This window comes from Boleophthalmus pectinirostris, unplaced genomic scaffold (genome assembly GCF_026225935.1).
Source record: "Boleophthalmus pectinirostris isolate CB_2022bp ecotype Guang Dong unplaced genomic scaffold, ASM2622593v1 HiC_scaffold_14, whole genome shotgun sequence".
NCBI lineage: Eukaryota > Metazoa > Chordata > Actinopteri > Gobiiformes > Gobiidae > Boleophthalmus > Boleophthalmus pectinirostris.
This window is the reverse complement of record NW_026571047.1, coordinates 32,072,219-32,094,962: the sequence shown is the minus strand read 5'-3', so window position 1 is coordinate 32,094,962 and position 22,744 is coordinate 32,072,219. Positions and strand designations below refer to the sequence as shown.

General features: G+C 41.9%; 2 protein-coding genes across 2 annotated transcripts in view; both read right to left on the bottom strand.

Moving 5' to 3' along the window:
- LOC110169104 (cadherin-related family member 1) overlaps window positions 1–22,744 on the bottom strand; it is a 71,735-nt gene that overhangs the window by 39,801 nt on the left and 9,190 nt on the right. Inside the window, exons 6-7 of the mRNA XM_055150244.1 lie at window positions 21,346–21,432; window positions 1,881–1,997 (exon numbers count right to left, since the gene is read on the bottom strand). Of these exons, the coding sequence (XP_055006219.1) occupies window positions 1,881–1,997; window positions 21,346–21,432 (204 nt within the window). The remainder of the gene's footprint in view (window positions 1–1,880; window positions 1,998–21,345; window positions 21,433–22,744) is intronic.
- On the bottom strand, window positions 11,881–14,354 carry LOC129407863 (telomere-associated protein RIF1-like). The gene is made up of 8 exons (XM_055150245.1): window positions 14,286–14,354; window positions 13,722–13,777; window positions 12,866–13,002; window positions 12,703–12,781; window positions 12,529–12,625; window positions 12,318–12,449; window positions 12,143–12,237; window positions 11,881–12,064 (listed from the first exon to the last, which is right to left on the bottom strand). The coding sequence occupies exons 3-7, from the start codon at window positions 12,979–12,981 to the stop codon at window positions 12,164–12,166; spliced, it is 498 nt and encodes a 165-aa protein (XP_055006220.1). The 5' UTR covers window positions 12,982–13,002; window positions 13,722–13,777; window positions 14,286–14,354; the 3' UTR covers window positions 11,881–12,064; window positions 12,143–12,163.

Genomic DNA, 22,744 nt, shown 5'->3' with positions numbered 1-22,744 from the left:
TAAACCAGGACTAAACCAGGACTAAACTAGGACTAAACCAGGTCTAAACCAGGTCTAAAACAGGTCTAAACCAGGTCTAAATCAGAACTAAAACCAAAACAAAACCATGATGAAACCAGGACTAAACCAGGTCTAAACCAGGACTACACCAGGACTGAACCAGGACTAAATCAGGTCTAAAACAGGCCTAAACCAGGAGTAAATCAAGTCCAAACCAGGTCTAAACCTGAACTAAAACCAAAACAAAACCAGGACTAAACCAGGACTAAATCAAGTTTAAAACAGGTCTAAACCAGGACTAAACCAGATCTAAACCAGGTCTAAACAAGGTCTAAAAGCAGGAAATATCGTCTGCTGTAAAACTAGTCCGTGGTGCAGAAAAAGGTTTGGGGACCACTGCTGTGTAACGCTCCAGGCAGAGCAATGACGTATCCATAGAAACAAGCAGGTTACACAGTGCGCCTTTAACTTGAATCAATAAATTTAACCGTTTCTGGTGAGTAAAATTGTGAAATTAAAGTGAAATGAAGGTGGAGTGTGACTGACGCAGATCTGCAGATCCGGCAGCGACGCAGATCCGGCAGCGACCCAGACGGGGGAATGACACTTTTCTCGTTTGTAGCTTGTGTTTTGTTTCCTCGTGTGATGTCGTGAGGTGAAAATCACTCTGTGCATCACAACTTTACACCTCACGACATCATGGCCGCGTCGCCGTGGAAACGCGACGAGGGACAACAGGAAGTGACAAGATCAAAATGGCCGCCGGTTACACAGGTGCACAAGTGTCACCGACAGATGGTTTGGTGAAAGAGAAATACGACTAGGAACTAAACCAGGACTAAACCAGGACTAAACCAGGACTAAACCAGGACTAAACCAGGACTGAACCAGGACTAAACCAGGACTAAACCAGGACTAAACCAGGACTGAACCAGGACTGAACCAGGACTAAACCGGGACTAAACCAGGTCTAAACCAGGACTAAACCAGGACTGAACCAGGACTAAACCAGGACTGAACCAGGACTAAACCAGGACTAAAACCAAAACCAGGAAAACCAGGACTGAACCAGGACTAAACCAGGACTAAAAACAGGACTGAACCAGGACTAAACCAGGACTAAACCAGGACTAAACCAGGACTGAACCTAAACCAGGACTAAACCAGGACTGAAACCAGGACTGAACCAGGACTGAACCAGGATCGAACCAGGACCAAACCAGGACTAAACTGGGACTGAACCAGGACTGAATCAGGACTGAACCAGGATTAAACCAGGTCTAAAGCAGGACTAAACCAGGACCAAACCAGGTCTAAAGCAGGACTAAACTAGGACTAAACCAGGACTAAACCAGGGACTAAACCAGGACTAAACCAGGACTGAACCAGGAATAAACTAGGACTGAACAAGGACTAAACCAGGACTAAACTAGGACTAAAACTGGACTAAACTAGGACTAAACCAGGACTAAAATAGAACTAAACCAGGTCTAAACCGGGACTAAACTGGGACTGAACCAGGACTAAACCAGGACTTAATAAGGTCTAAAGTCTAAACCAGAACTTGACAAGCAATGGACTCTACCAGGACTAAACTAGGATTGGACTTTTAATCAGGGCATCTATAAACCAGGACTAACCCGGGTCTAAACTATGTTTAAACCAAGACTTAACCAGGTCTAAACCAGGTCTAAACCAGGATATAAACAGGTCTAAACCAGATCTAACCCAACACTAAAAAATACCAAGAACAAAGCTTGTACCAGGATTAGAAAAGTCTTTAACCAAGAACAAACCAATTCTAAATCAGACTAAAACCAGAGCAAAAATACTTCAATATTTGACGTACATTTCCGTAATATTTCTGTTTGGTTGGTTACCTTGGCGATGACGGTGATGAAGTGGGTGGGCGTGGTCTCGTAGTCCAGAGTTTCTCCCGGTCGGACTCGGAGGATCCCGCTGTGAGGGTCGATGGTGAACGGGACAGAAGACGACGCCTGAAACAAACACGTACGACTTGAAATATTGTCCTGTGTGTCTAATAAACTCTAACTGGTCTCCACACACACAGATGTGTTGTTATTGTGATGTTATCATGAGACTAAAATGTCAAAGTCCATTTCCAGACTAAAAAATAGACTATGATGATTAAAAACACTAATTGTGTTTTTAAATACCAGTTTCAACTTAGGTTTTGCTTTTAAATCAGGAGGTGCTCTTATATCTGAGTAATTCCTCTGTCGTACAGGCAGGTTCCAGAATGATCCATCATCCATGTGGCCTTTTACGTCTTTTACAGCCATAAACTGTATTAAGAAATGGGCAAGTTAAATAGGCAGTTCAGATACGGCTCTTCTGGCTCCTTCTGACTCTGGCTGCAGATCTCTCTGTACCTGCTGCTGTGAACCTCCTCATTTTGGTCTTAAAATGTTCGTATTAACCCTTGACACGTGACCCTGGTGGGTTTTTTTGCATTAAAAAAATAAATAATAATAAAAATAAATCATATTCATAACATAGAGCTTGGCTCCAGTCAAATGAAGTTCACCGAGGCTGGCAGTTACAGGAGTGAATTTGGAGTCAAGCTCCATATTAGGAATATGAATTTATTGAATTTATCAACAGACAAAATAGTGAAATAAAAACAGCAGGATCATGTAGAACAGGGGTGTCCAAACTTTTTTCATCAAGGGCCACATTTCTAAACACAGATGAAGCAGAGGCCGATCGAGGGCCACAGACTGGAACTCAATACAGTGAATAAATGAAACATGTGCATGTTTAACACGTTAGAATGAGCCATCAGTCATTCTAAAATCCTACACATTAAATCTTCAATAATGGCTTTATCAAAGTAGATTTTCAAAAAAAAACTTGCAGTAAAAAATTCATTTTTAATTGATGCAAGGTAATTTGGGCCAAAGCACCTGGAAGCCTGAGGGATTTGTCCGAGGGCCGCATTTGGCCCACGGGCCGTAGTTTGGACATGCCTGATGTAGAGCAAGTTAATATGAACATTTTAAGACCAAAATGACGAGGCTCACGGCAGCAGGTACGGGGGGGGGGGGGGGGTATATTTTTCAATATAAAGTCAACTGGAGCCGGAAGTGCCCCCATGCTCACTTCCTGTCTGGATCACAGCGGCTAGTGGGTTAACGATGTCCATTTCTATACAGTCTATGGTGACAGCAGCAGAGTCATCAGCCTCCTCAGTCTCTCCATCTCCTCCTCCTCCTCACCAGTTACATTTAAACAGTTTAAATATTTATTTTTCATCTACCGTTTCAAATTAAAAACACTGTACTTTATTTTCACAGTTCATTTAAAGAGTTTGTCGTGGTCAGAGTTCCTCCTCACCTTTTCCTTCTGCGTCCAGAGCCTAAAGACTCACGATGATGAGTTTATAAAAGCTTCTCACGACTTTAAGAGAACTTTTTCTGTGACTATGAAGCTAACAATAACTAGCATGCTAACGCGCATTTCCTGATTACCAGACATTAAAGTGCTTTATAATCAGATTCAGACAGAACACAGTGGACTTAGTTTGACCTCGAACTAAACCAGGACTAAACCAGAACTAAACCAGGACTAAACCAGGACTAAACCCAGGATCTATACCAGGACTAACCAGGACTAAACCAGGTCAAAAAACTAGGACTAAAGCAGGACTAAACCAAGACTAAACCCGATCTATACCAGGACTAAACCAGGTCAACACCAGGACTAAACCAGGACTAAACCAGGACTGAACTGAACTACCTCTGTTATGTGTATTGAAAAACACAGTGGACTTAGTTTGAGAGATCCGAGATCTCAGATACATGAAAAACAAAAACAAGAACAAAAACACAAACAGAGAAATTCACCTGCCCTTTTGTCCCAGACCCTTAATCCTCCGACGACATTCTGCATTTTCAATTTTCATCAAACTCAGAGTGGTTTCATGCGCTGACCTCTGACCCCGGGTTACTTTTATAATTGAAAAGGTCCGGGAGGCACATGTTCTCCGTCAGGGCTAATCCGCTAACGGCAGAGGTCAGAGCCTCACTGAGCACGTGCAGAAACAAATAATAATAATAACACGCGGTTTTTAGACGCTTTAATCCTTCAGCTTTAGAAAGTATAAACTAAAGCTGGAAATGGATGCAATTATTTTTATTATTATCACCTAAAGCCAGAGGTTTAATTACTAAAATAGTGTAAACAACATGGAGAAAATGACATAATTACTCAGACGCAGTGTTGAAAGTAACGCGTTATAAAAGTAACAAATTACTGTGATGCGTTGCTTTTTGCTGTAACGCAGTAATTTAAAGGTTGTATGGAGGATTTTTTTTGTTTCAAATTGTCAATGATAGATTATAAGATGCAGTAGCCTTGTAATTATGATGACCAAAAAAAAGAGAATAAAAATTCATCAACTCTGGACGTGGTGGGGCTAAACATTTGCCAATAGATAACGACACTGCCTCGTTATCTGTGAGCTGACAGGCTGTCAATCAAACTCCCTACGTTTCTAGTGTAACTGACTTGCCTGCGCCGCCGTTTACGTGGTTTACGTACGACTGTCACGCAGTCCACAGACGCAAGACGCACAGACGCTGTTTACTCCACCAACGCAACAGTTTTTAGCGGCTTTTTTGACCTATATCTTCCTCGCAGTTCACACAAAGTTTGTTGTGATGGCGACAAGAATCCAGGAGCAGTTCGCCGCAAAAGAAAGTCCGTTTTTGAGGTCGCTGAAAGAAGAAGACAAGGGGAAAAGCAGCGAAGCCAAACTAAGGTGATTCTTGGAGATTCATTCCAGTGATGGCGCGAATGAAGCAGACGAAGAGTCTAAAGACTGAAGCACTGGTCCACAAATTACTCCTGGACAGGAAAACTTCTGCTTATTATGAAAACGTACTTTATTTCCAAGAGCTAGTCAAACGTTTTTCAGGACACGAAAGTGATATCCTATGTCTGAAAACGTCATTTTCAAGGCAAAGAAAGAGTCCGCTTGCTGCTGCGTGTTGTAGCTAGTTCATTCGCATGGAATCTTCACGCACTCTTCTCTGCTCTCCCCCTGCTCCTCACTTCTCCGTCTTGTCTAACCAACACTGTAGTTAGTTGTTTACAAGTCATGTGCACCGGCTGTAAACAAACCTGTTTCTGACGTAAGGAGGAGGTTAGGAGGTGTTTCTACGTAGGAGCTGTGGCTGTAGGGGAGGGGGGGGGTTTCACACATGCGCAACATTTGAAAAAGGACAAACAGTCGCTGGATTTCTCGTTCCTTGGAAAATCCTCTATACAACCTTTAAGTCATTACAGGGAAAAAAACATGTAATATTTTACTCGGTACAAATGTGAGTAACACGTGTCACAAAGCTTTTTTAACCTGGATTGAAGTGGAGGGTTTTTCGTTTTTCTTCATACAAATTCGCTAAAATCACGGCGACATCAGCAGCGGTGAAACGCCGGAGACGCGCCCGTGTAGACCGTCTGGTGACCGCGGGCGAAAGGACCGACGCACAACTCCACGCTCCAAAGGGGCTAACGCAGGTGACGCCCGATCGCACCTTGCAAGTTCTAGTCCAATATTAGTCCTGGTTTGGTCCTGGTTCAGTCCTGGTTTAGACCTGGTTTAGTTTTGGTTCAGTTCTGGTTTAGTCCTGGTTTAGTCCTGGTTTAGTCCTGGTTAATCCTAGTTCAGTTCTGTTTTAGTACTGGTTCAGTCCGGATTTACTCCTGTTTTAATCCTGATTTAGTCCTGGTTTAGTCCTGGTTCAGTCCAGGTTTAGTCCTGGTTTAGACCTGGTTTAGTCCTGGTTTAGACCTCAGTTCAGCTCTGGTTTAGACCTGGTTTAGACCTGATTTAAACCTGGTTCAGTCCAGGTTTAGTCCTGGTTTAGACCTTGTTTAGTCCTGGTTTAGACCTGGTTTAGTCCTGGTTTAGACCTCGGTTCAGCTCTGGTTTAGACCTGGTTTAGTCCTGGTTTAGTCCTGGTTTAGTCCTGGTTTAGTCCTGGTTTAGACCTGGTTTAGACCTGGTTTAGTCCTGGTTTAGTCCTGGTTCAGCTCTGGTTTAGACCTGGTTTAGACCTGATTTAAACCTGGTTTAGACCTGGTTTAGTCCTGGTTTAGTCCTGGTTTAGACCTGGTTTTAGACCTGGTTTAGTCCTGGTTTAGTCCTGGTTCAGCCTGGTTTAGTTTAGACCTGGTTTAGACCTGATTTAAACCTGGTTTAGACCTGGTTTAGTCCTGTTTAGTCCTGGTTTAGACCTGGTTAGCCTGGTTTAGTCCTGGTTTAAACCTGGTTTAGACCTGGTTTAGACCTGGTTTACCTGGTTTAGTCCTGGTTTAGTCCTGGTTTAGACCTGGTTTAGTTTAGACCTGGTTTAGTCCTGGTTTAGTCCTGTTTAGACCTGGTTTAGCCTGGTTTAGTCCTGGTTTTAACCTGGTTTAGACTGGTTTAGACCTGGTTTAGTTTAAACCTGGTTTAGTCCTGGTTTAGTCCTGGTTTAGTCCATATACGGTGCATAAGTTCAGCATCTTGGCAGTTATTTTGCTGAGTAAATTAAAAGTGCTGTAACAGTCGTGTCATGTTTTACATGTTAAACTCAGTCATATTGAAATGTAACGAATCACTTTGAAATGACAGAAACACGTCAGAAATAAAAACATGACAGTTTTAAAGTCACTTGCCCAACAACTGTACACACATCACATCAAAGATCAAATATTTAAGAAATCTTGTGAATTTCATCGTCCTCTGTAAATCTGGAATAGTCACATCTAAGTACAGAGCAGAGGGTGGAGATAGGTGGTAGGTGAAAACTGATTTTTTAGGACAATACAGGATAACTCAAACATAATGTACATCCAACTCTGAGTGAGTGAATACGTCACCTTTAAAGACGCTGTGTTATATTAATCAAAAACAACGCTCTGGATCCCTTTTTCTCTCGCTCTCTGTGTTAAGTCACTCCCCCTTCAGAGCGCTATCACAACACAATCAGCATGCATCCCCCTACTGAAACTACTACAATCATATTATAAAGAGGGTTTGAATAGGGGCCATAAGAGATCGCTAGATTACTCAAACATGCATGGATGACAAATAAGACACTTCAGATGTGTTTTTGATTTTTTTTTTTTTTTTTTTTTTTTTTGGGTAGAAAGCTCCAAAAAGTAAATTTAAATGGATGAAAATATAAATGTTTCTACATGATTTGTTTGTTACCTGTAGAAAATAAGAGACACTTCCTCCTGAGCCCAAGTCTCTGTCTGTGGCCTCCACCTTGTAAACACTGGTCCCTGCAGCCGCGTCCTGGAACAAAGAGGAAAACAATGAGACTAAACCAGGACTGAACCAGGACTAAACCAGGACTAAACCAGGACTAAACCAGGACTAAACCAGGACTAAACCAGGACTAAACCAGGACTAAACCAGGACTAAACCAGGACTAAACCAGGACTAAACCAGAGGACTAAACCAGGACTGAACCAGGACTAAACCAGGACTAAACCAGGACTGAACCAGGACTAAACCAGGACTCTAAACAGGACTAAACCAGGACTAACCAGGTCAAACCAGGACTAAACAGGTACTAAACAAAAGGACTGGGGAGAGGCCTAAACCAGGACTAAACCAAGACTAAACCCGACTACCAGGACTAACCCAGGACTAAACCAGGACTAAACCAGGTCAACACCAGGACTAACCCAGGACTAAACCAGGGACTAAACAGGACTAAACTAGGACTAAACCAGGACTAAACCAGGTCAACACCAGGACTAAACCAGGTCTAAACCAGGTCTAAACCAGGTTTAAATCAGGTCTAAACCAGGACTGAACCAGGTCTAAACCAGGTTTAAATCAGGTCTAAACCAGGTCTAAACCAGGTCTAAACCAGGACTAAACCAGGTTTAAATCAGGACTAAACCAGGTCTAAACCAGGTCTAAACCAGGTCTAAGCCAGGTCTAAACCAGAGCTGAACTAGGACTGAACCAGGACTAAACCAGGACTAAACCAGGACTAAACCAGGACTAAAGCAGGACTAAAGCAGGACTGAACCAGGACTAAACCAGGACTAAAGCAGGACTGAACCAGGACTGAACCAGGACTAAACAGGACTAAAGCAGGACTAAACCAGGACTAAACCAGGACTAAAGCAGGACTGAACCAGGACTGAACCAGGACTAAACCAGGACTAAACCAGGACTAAACCAGGACTGAACCAGGACTGAACCAGGACTAAACCAGGACTGAACAAGGACTAAACCAGGACTGAACCAGGACTAAACAGGACTGAACCAGGACTGAACCAGGACTAAACCAGGACTGAACCAGGACTAAACCAGGACTGAACCAGGACTAAAGCAGGACTGAACCAGGGTTAAAGTAGGACTAAAGTGGGACTAAACCTGGTTTAAAAAAATGACCAAACCAGGACTAAACCAGGTCTAAAGCAGGACAGAACCAGGACTGAAGCAGGACTTGCTATTTTTTTTACTGTCATGTATTTAGAAGTTTATTACATTTTTTTTTATATGATGTGTGAGCTTCCTGTGTGGATCAATAAAGTCTGTCTAAGTCTAAGACTAAATCAGGACTAAACCAGGACTGAACCAGGACTAAACCAGTACTAAACCAGATCTAAATCAGGACTAAAAAAAAAGGACTAAAGAAGGACTAAGTCATGAATAAGCCAGTGCTAAACTAAGTCAAAACCAGGACTAAAGCAGGACAGAACAAGAACTAAATGAGAACTAAACCAGGTCTAAAGCAGGACTAAACCAGGACTGAACCAGGACTAAAGCAGGACTGAACCAGGACTAAAGCAGGACTGAACCAGGGTTAAAGTAGGACTAAAGTGGGACTAAACCTGGTTTGAAAAATGACTAAACCAGAACTGAACCAGGACTAAAGCAGAACTTAACTTGGACTAAAGCAGGACTGAACCAGGACTGAACCAGGACTAAAGCAGGACTAAATCACGACTAAACCAGGTCTAAACCACTAGTAAACCGGTCTATCCTAAACCAGAATAAACTAAAGGACTAAACCAGGATCATAACGAAACATCAATCACAAAAATCATGACTAAATCTGGTACCAAGTAAAACCACATCTTAACCAGTGCAGGTCTAAACCAGGTCTAAACCAGGTCTAAACCAGGTCTAACCAGGTCTAACCAGGTCTAAACCAGGTCTAAAAGTCCGGTCTTACCTCTGGGATGCTGATTATGAAGGGCAGGTTCTGAAACTCTGGAGCTTCGTCGTTGGCGTCAGTGACAAAGATTCTGGCCGTTTCCACAACCTCAACATAAACAGACAAAAACATTTTAGATTTTACAAACTGAAAAAGAACAAAACTTCAGACAAAATGTGTTCAGATTTTACATTTACGTGACCAGAAGTTGTACCACGAGTTGCCAGACACGAGACTTTTACTCCTGTTTGAGTAGGACGAGTTTAATTAAATAGTTTTTCGCTCTTACTTGAGGAATTTTTGGACTTTTATTTAGGCAATTTATTTTGAAGAACCAAAACTAGACAAGATCTTAACCAGGACAAAAACTAAACCAGATCAACACCAGGTCTAACCCAGGACTAAAGCAGACCTGACCGAGGACTAAACCAGGACTAAACCAGATAAACACCAGGTCTAACCCAGGACTAAAGCAGACCTGACCAAGGACTAAACCAGGACTAAACCAGGACAAAACCAAGACTAAACCAGGAAAATACCAGGACTAAACCAGGTCTAAACTAGGTCAAGACCAGGACTAAACCAGGACTAAACTAGGTCAGACCAGACTAAACCAGGACTAAACCAGGACTAATCTAGGTCAAGACCAGGACTAAAACCAGGACAACACCAAGACTAAACCAGGACAAAACCAAGACTAAACCAGGTAAATACCAGGACTAAACCAGGTCTAAACTAGGTCAAGACCAGGACTAAACCAGGTCTAAACTAGGTCAAGACCAGGACTAAACCAGGACTAAACCAGGACTAATCTAGGTCAAGACCAGGACTAAAACCAGGACAACACCAAGACTAAACCAGGACAAAACCAAGACTAAACCAGGTAAATACCAGGACTAAACCAGGTCTAAACTAGGTCAAGACCAGGACTAAACCAGGACTAAACTAGGTCAAGACCAGGACTAAACCAGGACTAGACTAAACCAGGACAACACTAAGACTAAACAGGACAAAACCAAGACTAAACCAGGTAAATACCAGACTAAACCAGGTCTAAACTAGGTCAAGACCAGGACTAAACCAGGACTAAACTAGGTCAAGACCAGGACTAAACCAGACTAAAAGGACTAATCTAGGTCAAGACCAGGACTAAAACCAGGACAACACTAAGACTAAACCAGGACAAAACCAAGACTAAACCAGGTAAATACCAGGACTAAACCAGGTCTAAACTAGGTCAAGACCAGGACTAAACCAGGACTAAACTAGGTCAAGACCAGGACTAAACCAGGACTAATCTAGGTCAAGACCAGGACTAAAACCAGGACAACACCAAGACTAAACCAGGACAAAACCAAGACTAAACCAGGTAAATACCAGGACTAAACCAGGTCTAAACTAGTCAAGACCAGGACTAACCAGGTTAAACTAGTCAGACCAGGCTAAACCAGGCTAAACTGGTCAAGACAGGATTTTAGACAGAGGGTGTAATTGTATTTATCCTGTTGTATACTTGATCTTGTACCAAGGCTGAGGTTAAGATTGTTCTTTGCTGCAGCAGCTACAACCTCAGGGCCCATCAAATAGTGCAGGAGCATCTCCAGACCCAGGAGCTGGATGGCGGGGAAGGTAAATGGAGCGCTGACGCTGGAGTTCAGGTTTATCCGTGGAGTTCCCAGTGAGGTGTTCAGCACCATGGCACCTGCTAAAAACAGCACACAAACTGTACCTTAGTCTGATGAAACACTACAGATTAATGGTCTTTTATAAACGCAGCTTTAAAAAGTCATTACGTGTCATTAGAAAAGTACAAACCATTCTTGGGAGTGCCAGGTGCATGTCCTCCATTTGGAATTCCACCTCTAGATGGAGTTCCAGGAACTGTGACGAATTCACAGCCAATTGTGCTTTGGAGCAGAGGAACTGAAACCTACAAATTGAAAGTACGATATATTGTACAACATTAATGATACAATCAATTTTACATGAAGAGCAAATGTATTCAAAATGTAATTGAGTAAAGAGACAGCCATTGTAATGCAGATATTACTGACCACATCAAAGTTAGGAGCCAAGTTTGGACCAAGTTGAACAACCAGGTACCACCAGACTTCCACTTTAGTAAGCAGCAGAGGCTCTGTCCTGACATTGATGGACGAGAGAGGCTGCATCAGCAGCTTCATACGCTTAGAGCTGCACAGAATATCTTCATATTTTGAGAAATATAGATTAAAAGCCAGGCTGGAAAAATTTGTATAACAACAATTTGTCCAATCAAAACAATCTCCAACCTGGATTAAGTGCAAAGTTGTCTATCAAACTCTTCCAGGCAAGAAAAGCTATTTTTTTAATTGTTGGAGATGAACTACGGAAACCAAGCTCCTCCAAATGTAGCAATGAGTTTATAAATGGACCTCCTTTATGTAAAAGCTGAAAACAATAAAAATGTGATTTAATTAAAAGCTCCAATTAACACCATTACAAAAGAAAACAAGGTCTTACCTTTCCAAGTAATCTTACAAATAAAGGCCAAAGCTTTAGAACATTAGTTTCATTCTTGGTCATGAAAAGCTTCTGCAGCTCTGGGATCAATTTTCTGTTAAAAAAATAAATAAATGCATCTCATAATATAGAGGTAGTAGGACAAAATAAAGTACATCTCATATATGGAAACACATACAGTGGACATCAGTGGTTCAATGATAGCAGCCACTTGTGTCTGTTTCTCTAGTAGTAGAGGCATGCCCATCTCCAGTGCAGCTGCTGCCCTGAGGCGCACTTTAGAGGCAGAGTGCACCACCAGAGGGATAATCAGCTTGGCCCACCGCACTGCCCCTTCTCCCATCTGTGTGGGTACCTGCTCCAACATCCTGTATAATGACATGATGTTTAACAAAAAAAAATAAATAATAAAAATAATCTAATCATTTACATATAGCCCACTTCACCTGATCACAACATTTAGGGCTTCATGTTCCATTACAACAGACTGGATGTCCTCTCTGTTCCACACACTTTCCAATGCACTTAACACTGAAGGTACCTATGTAGCAAAGTTGCATCACTAAGAGTTAAATACAAAACACAAAATAATATATTATACTTATCAAAATACACACTTACTTTTGCTGCTAATATTTTTGAAGGAAAGTTCTGCTTGGAGATCACCCCATAATGCTCTGGTACATGTATTCTTATCTGTTGACTTCACCACCAATGAGCAAAGTGCTGATAGTATTTCTTCTGCTAAGGTTTCTGGAAATGAAAAACATGTAGGTGAATGAAAATTTGAGATTTTGTACATTAATAGATCAAATATGTTTATATACAATACCTGACGCTCCTGAGACGACATTTGAATGATAGACACAGAAGCCCAAAGCTTGAAGGGCAGCTTGGCTTAACTCCACATTCGTACTACTTATATGAGCCTTTAAAACAGACAAACAATTTAGAAATATGCAAAATCCATTTTTGCTTAAATATGTATATAAAATGTAATGCTTACCAAAATAATTTTACCCAAACGGGAAAAGTGCTTTTCAACTGCAGGCAGAAACTGGCGCCCTTCTTCTCCACTCAATCGACTAAAAAAAATTGTCAAAAATTGTTGGAACATTTGGTAAGCAGTTGTAATACTGTAATATTTTCCAACCAATGTGGGGTCATACTTGGCAATGGTGAGGTAAGCATCGGTCTGACTAGACTGTCCCGCAGTGTTGTCCTCCAGAGACTCAAGCAGAGGCAGGAAACTGGAGTTACCTGGCGGGACCGCTGTCGCCATCATTATGACTACTCTCCACAAACCCTGAAAATGCAGAGAGAGAGAGAAATAAATGGTATGGTTAAATAGACAAAATAAAATTAGGAGTATATCTATTCTGGAAAGTCATTATTTGATGAAACAAGTAATAATGGCTGCATACTGGTGTAAGCTAAATCACAAAACAATAGTCAATAAGCCAATGCAATTCAGGAACCTACTTCAAAGTATTTTGTAAACAAGCCATTTCGATGAGATTAAGGAGTGACAAGATTTGGCATTTGTTTACATTTTGCAACAATTTCGACAACCACTAAATAATACTTCTCTGGTGCAAGTGAAATAACCATGGGTTCACTGAAGAAAGAGGCCATCACATCGAACAAGACCTGTGGCCCAAGAGCAAGCTAATGCAAATCTCACAATCAACCGTTTCCTTCTAGTGTCTGAGCAAAGTGCGGTTTAAAACTCGTGCTGCATCTACATGAAACCTTTAAGTAACATATGCTGCTAAAAAACTGACTGAAAAACTGCAAAAGTTTCTGAAAGCGTTTACATGGTGCGTTCTGCCTGTGTTTAGCAGCGTTAGCAGGCTGCATGCCTGGCTTCAGCGAACAAAACTGTCACTGTGAGGGTTATAACACACATCTACAGTTGCCCATTGAATGTTTTTTAATGCTTAAGCACCGTGATTATTTGTGCAAAGTTTGGATCAAGTGACATACAGCACTAAAGGGTGGCGAGAGGGCATGCATGGTACTTACAGGAGCTGTTTTGGGAACACTACATGCGACGCAACATCCACCGCTGTGTTGCTAGTCTAAAAGCAGAAAGAAGCACAACACCACTTCTGATAAGCTCTCGGAAGAAATATCGTTTTGAATAAATAACAGTTTGGTGGTGTTTATTGCGTCTTCCTTTAGCAGTTTCGTGTCGTTCTGTTGATCCCCCGCGAAACCTCTGGCGCCAAAGCACCACGCCGACGTACGAAGTTACCTCTGACCCCGGAGCGTCAAAACGGCCCCGCCCACTTTACCTTATATGGAGAGTTTCAAGACAGTTCAGGAAGAAAACATAGCTGTGTATGAAACAGTCATGGATCTACACTACTCACAATAATTTAGGGATATTGTTATTTACATGAGTGCTTTTCCTATTTGGTCTGAATTTTAATGAAATAAGTAAACGTTCCCTTTGATATTACTAATAACGAATGAGAAGAAACACCATTTTCATTAGTTTAATATTTACTACCCCAAAAATTTAGATAATAACAAAAATAGCCCCAAGTAACAAAAATTCACAATGTCAGTAGTGAGTGTTTTCACCATTTGCCGCAATGACAGCTTGACAGCGAAGTCTCATGCTCCTCACGAGCCTCATGATGTTGTTCTGAGGCAATACGTTCCACTCTTCCACACGTGCTACACGCGGTTTCTGCCAGGTCACGTGGGGGTGGAGTACGATCATCCAGTCTCTGCTTCAGCTGGTCCCAGACGTGCTCTATGGGGTTCAGGTCAGGGTCAGTACTGGTCATACCATATGAGGCACTCTGACTTCCTGAAGTCGAGCTGTGACATTTCTGGCACGATGTGGTGGAGCATTATCATCCATGAACAGAAAGTTGGAGGTGTGCTGGTGGAATTGGGGGATAATGATGGGTTCTATGATGTCTGTGACTGAGCCTTCTACAATAACCAAATCTGTTTTGCGCTGACTGGTGATGCCTGCCCAGACTGTTGCACCTTCTCTACCAAAGTGAGCCCTGGGGACCATGTTGACCTCGGCATATCGCTCACCTTTCCTTCTCCAAGTGCAAGATGACCTGACACTCATCAGTGAACAGGATGGTAGACCACTGCTGCATTGTCCAGGTCACATGTTCTTGTGCCCACTGCAAATATTCATGGCGGTGTCTTGGTGTCAGTGGAGTCTGGCATTCAAACCAAAGCTGTGGAGTCGGTTGCAAATGGTTTGTCTGGAACCCCTAGTACCCCTCACATCTCGTAAATAGGCCTGCAGCTGTGTGGCAGTTGCATAACGATGTCTGAGTGCATAGGTCCTTAGGTACTGGTCATCGTTGCAGTCTGTCACTCGTGGGGTTCCACTCCTGGGTCTGTACACAGTGAGACCATTATGTGGAAAACACAAAATAAGGTGTGTCTATCACCCCAAAACAATTGCCCCCCTATCCCAAAAGTTTCTAAAGTGAAACAAACACTGTATATATGACATTCACTCACTCTCTCTCAATATCCCTAACTTATTGTGAGTAGTGTATAATGAAAAACTTTTATTTTATTATAGTTCTATGGAAACACTATACATTTCTGCAGAAGTTCTCTTGTGACATTCTTTTAGCATCTATTTTTTGCTAATATAGTTTAGCATTTCTGTCATTTTAATTGCCTATTCTGTTGTGTGATGTAGTGTTCAACTTTATTGGGATGCCCCAACAGACTTTGCTGCTTTGTAAACTTGCACCAGTTACAACACCCCGTGTTTAACAGGCCAAAATAAACTACATAATTTAAGAATAAGGAAGCCATATTTTGCAAATAAGTCTTTATTAATAGAGCATAGGAACCTGCACAGTCCAAATCTTTGCACAGTGGGGGTAAGCATTTGCATTAAATAGACTACAAAAAGTTAAATAGTACCACCGTAGGTTACATATTCATACAATATCAGTTGTGTTAAACCAGTGATGCATTGAAAGCTTTATAGCGTAGCTGGAAGCCTCCTCCAGTGACTGAAGCGTCAGTCAAAAACTTCAATGTCATCACGTTTCCTAAAAATAGAGAAAAATATGCTTTATTACAGTTTAATTACAAAAATCAATACATATTTCAGTTATTATTATTGGATGTATTATTATTATTTATTATTACTACTACTACCAGTTTATAAAGATTTGTCATCCTAAACAAAAGAAATTAACAAATTAACATTATTATTAACATTATTAACAAGATTAAATGTTAAATGTGTAATACATGCGGCTGTGTGTATGATAATGTCATAGACCTACTCTATCTGTGATGATACTAATAATTATGTAAAAGTGGAAACTCACCTGTGCTTAAAATATCATATGGCAGATAGTCACCACAGAATCTGAAAGCAGAAAAGACCATAATGCAATAGTTCCTTAATAGTTCCACTATGTAACTTTTCTGGTGGAGGGTTTGCCACATGCTTGTCTCCACAGATATTACTGCAGTGGGTGAAATGTCCCACATTATGTCCAAAAATATATTTATCTTTATTCAATCATAGGGGGTTTTATTGCTAAAAAAAAAAAAAAAACCTTGAAAAACAAACATTCTCACTGTGAGGTGGTCACCTCTCCACAAATGAAACAATGCCATTACCATGGCGACATTTAATCTTAATGCTAATTTGGAACATTTCAAGCAAAGCAATAACATGAGACAAACAAGGGATGTACTCTCATCAGAAAAAAATTACATTGGCTAACTTTAAATTTGAATGTCTTATATTTATTTTTATTTTTTATTATAGGTATATTATATTTTTAAATTGTATTTTTAATGTATTTAGAAGCCTATGATTTTTCCTAACTAACCTGCCGACAAATCCAGTCACATCATCATAGCTGTCGTAGATTTCTAGATAGTCAGCCAGGCAGTCGGTGTCATCTTCCACGTCAAACTCCAGGAAGTGCAGGTTGATCCTTTGACCTAACTTGACNTAAACCAGGACTAAATCCAATCTATACCAGGACTAAACCAGCTCAAGACCTGGACTAAACCAATATTAAACCAAGAGCGAACTGGGGCGAGGTTAAACCAGAACTAAACCAAGACTAAACCCCAATCTATACCAGGACTAAACCAGGTCAACACCAGGACTAAACCAGGACTAAACCAGGTCAACACCAGGACTAAACCAGGACTAAACCAGGTCAACACTAGACTAAAGCAGGACTAAATCCCCAATCTATAACCAGGACTAAACCAGGTCAACACCAGGACTAAACCAGGACTAAACCAGTATTAAACAAAAGTGAACTGGGGCGAGGCCTAAACCAGGACTAAACTAAGACTAAACCCGATCTATACCAGGACTAAACCAGGACTAAACCAGGTCAACACCAGGACTAAACCAGGACTAAACCAGGACTAAACCAGGACTAAATCCAATCTATACCAGGACTAAACCAGGCTCAAGACCTGGACAAACCAATATTTAAACCAAGAGCGAACTGGGCGAGGTTAAACCAGAACTAAACCAAGACTAAAACCCAATCTATACCAGGACTAAACCAGGTCAACACCAGGACTAAACCACAGGACTAAACTACTAAACCAGGTCAAACCAGGACTCAACACCAGGACTAAACCAGGACTAAACCAGGACTAAACCAGGACTAAACCAGGACTAAACCAGGTCAACACTAGGACTAAAGCAGGACTAAATCCCAATCTATACCAGGACTAAACCTGGTCAACACCAGGACTAAACCAGGACTAACCCAGGTCAACACCAGGACTAAACCAGGACTAAACGAGGTCAACACCAGGACTAAACCAGGACTAAACCAGTATTAAACAAAAGTGAACTGGGGCGAGGCCTAAACCAGGACTAAACTAAGACTAAACCCGATCTATACCAGGACTAAACCAGGCCAACACCACCAGGACTAAACCAGGACTAAACCAGGTCAACAACAAACCAGGACTAAACCAGGTCAACACCAGGACTAAACCAGGACTAAACCAGGTCAACACCAGGACTAAACCAGGACTAAACCAGGACTAAACCAGGTCAACACCAGGACTAAACTAGGACTAAACCAGGACCAAACCAGGTCAACACCAGGACTAAACCAGGACTAAACCAGGACTAAACCAGGACTAAACCAGGACTGAACTGAACTACCTCTGTTATGTGTATTGAAGAACACAGTGGACTTAGTTTGAGAGATCCGAGATCTCAGATACATGAAAAACACAAACAAGAACAAAAACACAAACAGAGAAATGCACCTGCCCTTTTGTCCCAGACCCTTAATCCTCCGACGACATTCCGCATTTTCAATTTTCATCAAACTCAGAGTGGTTTCATGCGCTGACCTCTGACCCCGGGTTACTTTTATAATTGAAAAGGTCCGGGAGGCACATGTTCTCCGTCAGGGCTAATCCGCTAACGGCAGAGGTCAGAGCCTCACTGAGCACGTGCAGAAACAAATAATAATAATAACACGCGGTTTTTAGACGCTTTAATCCTTCAGCTTTAGAAAGTATAAACTAAAGCTGGAAATGGATGCAATTATTTTTATTATTATCACCTAAAGCCAGAGGTGTAATTACTAAAATAGTGTAAACAACATGGAGAAAATGACATAATTACTCAGACGCAGTGTTGAAAGTAACGCGTTATAAAAGTAACAAATTACTGTGATGCGTTGCTTTTTGCTGTAACGCAGTAATTTAAAGGTCGTATGGAGGATTTTTTTTGTTTCAAATTGTCAATGATAGATTATAAGATGCAGGTAGCCTTGTAATTATGATGACCAAAAAAAGAGAATAAAAATTCATCAACTCTGGACGTGGTGGGGCTAAACATTTGCCAATAGATAACGACACTGCCTCGTTATCTGTGAGCTGACAGGCTGTCAATCAAACTCCCTACGTTTCTAGTGTAACTGACTTGCCTGCGCCACCGGTACGTGGTTTACGTACGACTGTCACGCAGTCCACAGACGCAAGACGCACAGACGCTGTTTACTCCACCAACGCAACAGTTCTTAGCGGCTTTTTTTGACCTATATCTTCCTCGCAGTTCACACAAAGTTTGTTGCGATGGCGACAAGAATCCAGGAGCAGTTCGCCGCAAAAGAAAGTCCGTTTTTGAGGTCGCTGAAAGAAGAAGACAAGGGGAAAAGCAGCGAAGCCAAACTAAGGTGATTCTTGGAGATTCATTCCAGTGATGGCGCGACTGAAGCAGACGCGAAGGGTCTAAAGACTGAAGCACTGGTCCACAAATTACTCCTGGACAGGAAAACTTCTGCTTATTATGAAAATGTACTTTATTTCCAAGAGCTACACAAACGTTTTTCAGGACACGAAAGTGATATCCTATGTCTGAAAACGTCATTTTCAAGGCAAAGAAAGAGTCCGCTTGCTGCTGCGTGTTGTAGCTAGTTCATTCGCATGGAATCTTCACGCACTCTTCTCTGCTCTCCCCCTGCTCCTCACTTCTCCGTCTTGTCTAACCAACACTGTAGTTAGTTGTTTACAAGTCATGTGCAGCACCGGCTGTAAACAAACCTGTTTCTGACGTAAGGAGGAGGTTAGGAGGTGTTTCTACGTAGGAGCTGTGGGGGAGGGGGGGGGTTTCACACATGCGCAACATTTGAAAAAGGACAAACAGTCGCTGGATTTCTCGTTCCTTGGAAAATCCTCTATACAACCTTTAAGTCATTACAGGGAAAAAACATGTAATATTTTACTCGGTACAAATGTGAGTAACACGTGTCACAAAGCTTTTTTAACCTGGATTGAAGTGGAGGGTTTTTCGTTTTTCTTCATACAAATTCGCTAAAATCACGGCGACATCAGCAGCGGTGAAACGCCGGAGACGCGCCCGTGTAGACCGTCTGGTGACCGCGGGCGAAAGGACCGACGCACAACTCCACGCTCCAAAGGGCTAACGCAGGTGACGCCCGATCACACCTTGCAAGTTCTAGTCCAATATTAGTCCTGGTTTGGTCCTGGTTCAGTCCTGGTTTAGACCTGGTTTAGTTTTGGTTCAGTTCTGGTTTAGTCCTGGTTTAGACCTGGTTTAGTCCTGGTTAATCCTAGTTCAGTTCTGTTTTAGTACTGGTTCAGTCCGGATTTAGTCCTGTTTTAATCCTGATTTAGTCCTGGTTTAGTTCTGGTTTAGTCCTGGTTCAGTCCAGGTTTAGTCCTGGTTTAGACCTGGTTTAGTCCTGGTTTAGACCTCAGTTCAGCTCTGGTTTAGACCTGGTTTAGACCTGATTTAAACCTGGTTCAGTCCAGGTTTAGTCCTGGTTTAGACCTTGTTTAGTCCTGGTTTAGACCTGGTTTAGTCCTGGTTTAGTCCTGGTTTAGACCTGGTTTAGACCTGGTTTAGACCTGGTTTAGTCCTGGTTTAGTCCTGGTTCAGCTCTGGTTTAGACCTGGTTTAGACCTGATTTAAACCTGGTTTAGTCCTGGTTCAGTCCGGGTTTAGTTCTGGTTTAGACCTGGTTTAGTCCTGGTTTAGTCCTGGTTCAGCTCTGGTTTAGACCTGATTTAAACCTGGTTTAGACCTGGTTTAGTCCTGATTTAAACCTGGTTTAGACCTGGTTTAGACCTGATTTAGTCCTGGTTTAGACCTGGTTTAGTCCGGGTTTAGTCCTGGTTTAGACCTGGTTTAGACCTGGTTTAGTCCTGGTTTAGTCCTGGTTTAGTCCTGGTTCAGTCCTGGTTTAGACCTGGTTTAGTCCTGGTTTAGTCCTGGTTTAGACCTGATTTAAACCTGGTTTAGACCTTTTTAAATTTAAGACCTGGTTTAGTTCCTGGTTTAGTCCTGGTTTCTGGTTTAGTCCTGGTTTAGACCTGGTTTAGACCTGGTTTAGACCTGGTTTAGACCTGGTTTAGACCTGGTTTAGACCTGGTTTAGTCCTGGTTTAGTCCTGGTTCAGTCCATATACGGTGCATAAGTTCAGCATCTTCACAGTTATTTTGCTGAGTAAATTAAAAGTGCTGTAACAGTCGTGTCATGTTTTACATGTTAAACTCAGAAATATTGAAATGTAACGAATCACTTTGAAATGACAGAAACACGTCAGAAATAAAAATAACACATGACAGTTTTAAAGTCACTTGCCCAACAACTGTACACACATCACATCAAAGATCAAATATTTAAGAAATCTTGTGAATTTCATCGTCCTCTGTAAATCTGGAATAGTCACATCTAAGTACAGAGCAGAGGGTGGGATAGGTGGTAGGTGAAAACTGATTTTTTTAGGACAATACAGGATAACTCAAACATAATGTACATCCAACTCTGAGTGAGTGAATACGTCACCTTTAAAGACGGTGCGTTATATTAATCAAAAACAACGCTCTGAATCCCTTTTTCTCTCGCTCTCTGTGTTAAGTCACTCCCCCTTCAGAGCGCTATCACAACACAATCACCCTACTGAAACTACTACAATCATATTATAAAGAGGGTTTGAATAGGGGCCATAAGAGATCGCTAGATTACTCAAACATGCATGGATGACAAATAAGACACTTCAGATGTGTTTTTGATTTTTTTTTTTTTTTTTTTTTTTTTTGGGTAGAAAGCTCCAAAAAGTAAATTTAAATGGATGAAAATATAAATGTTTCTACATGATTTGTTTGTTACCTGTAGAAAATAAGAGACACTTCCTCCTGAGCCCAAGTCTCTGTCTGTGGCCTCCACCTTGTAAACACTGGTCCCTGCAGCCGCGTCCTGGAAACAAGAGGGAAAACAATGAGACTAAACCAGGACTAAACCAGGACTAAACCAGGACTAAACCAGGACTAAACCAGGACTAAACCACAGGACTAAACCAGGACTAAACCAGGACTAAACCAGGACTAAACCAGGACTAAACCAGGACTGAACCAGGACTCAGGAACCAGGAACCAGGACTAAACCAGGACTGAAAACCAGGACTGAACCAGGACTAAACCAGGACTGAACCAGGACTAAACCAGGACTAAACCAGGACTAAACCAGGACTAAACCAGGGACTAAACCAGGACTAAACCAGGACTGAACCAGGACTAAACCAGGACTGAACCAGGACTGAACCAGGACTAAACCAAGACTAAACCAGGACTGAACCAGGACTAAACCAGGACTAAACCAGGACTAAAACCAGGACTAAACCAGGACTGAACCAGGACTAAACCAGGACTAAACCAGGACTGAAACCAGGACTAAACCAGGACTAAACCAGGACTGAACCAGGACTAAACCAGGACTGAACCAGGACTAAACCAGGACTGAACCAGGACTAAACCAGGACTAAACCAGGACTAAACCAGGACTAAACCAGGACTGAACCAGGACTAAACCAGGACTGAACAGGACTAAACCAGACTGAACAAGGACTAAACCAGGACTGAACAAGGACTAAACCAGGACTGAACCAGGACTAAACCAGGACTGAACCAGGACTGAACCAGGACTAAAGCAGGACTGAACCAGGACTGAACCAAGACTAAACCAGGACTGAACCAGGACTAAAGCAGGACTAAACCAGAACTGAACCAGGACTAAAGCAGGTCTAAGGCAGGTTTAAAGCAGGACTAAAGCAGGACTGAACCAGGACTAAACCAGGACTAAACCAGGTTTAAATCAGGTCTAAACCAGGTCTAAACCAGGTCTAAGCCAGAGCTGAACTAGGACTGAACCAGGACTAAACCAGGACTAAAAATGGACTAAAGCAGGACTACTGTAAATCACAACTAAACCACGTCTAAACTAAGTCAAAACCAGGACTAAATCAGAACAGAACAAGAACTAAATGAGAACTAAACCAGGTCTAAAGCAGGACTGAACCAGGACTAAAGCAGAACTTAACTTGAACTAAAGCAGGACTGAACCAGGACTGAACCAGGACTAAAGCAGGACTAAATCACGACTAAACCAGGTCTAAACCACTAGTAAACCGGTCTATCCTAAACCAGAATAAACTAAAGGACTAAACCAGGATCATAACGAAACATCAATCACAAAAATCATGACTAAATCTGGTACCAAGTAAAACCACATC

Coding starts and splice junctions, on each gene's coding strand:
- LOC129407863 (XM_055150245.1), bottom strand. CDS start 12,981: ATGATGGCGACAGCGGTCCCGCCAGGTAACTCCAGTTTCCTGCCTCTG. Junction 12,626..12,702: donor GTTTGGGTAAAATTATTTTG/GTAAGCATTACA, acceptor TCTGTTTTAAAG/GCTCATATAAGTAGTACGAA. Junction 12,450..12,528: donor TGTCGTCTCAGGAGCGTCAG/GTATTGTATATA, acceptor TTTCATTTCCAG/AAACCTTAGCAGAAGAAATA.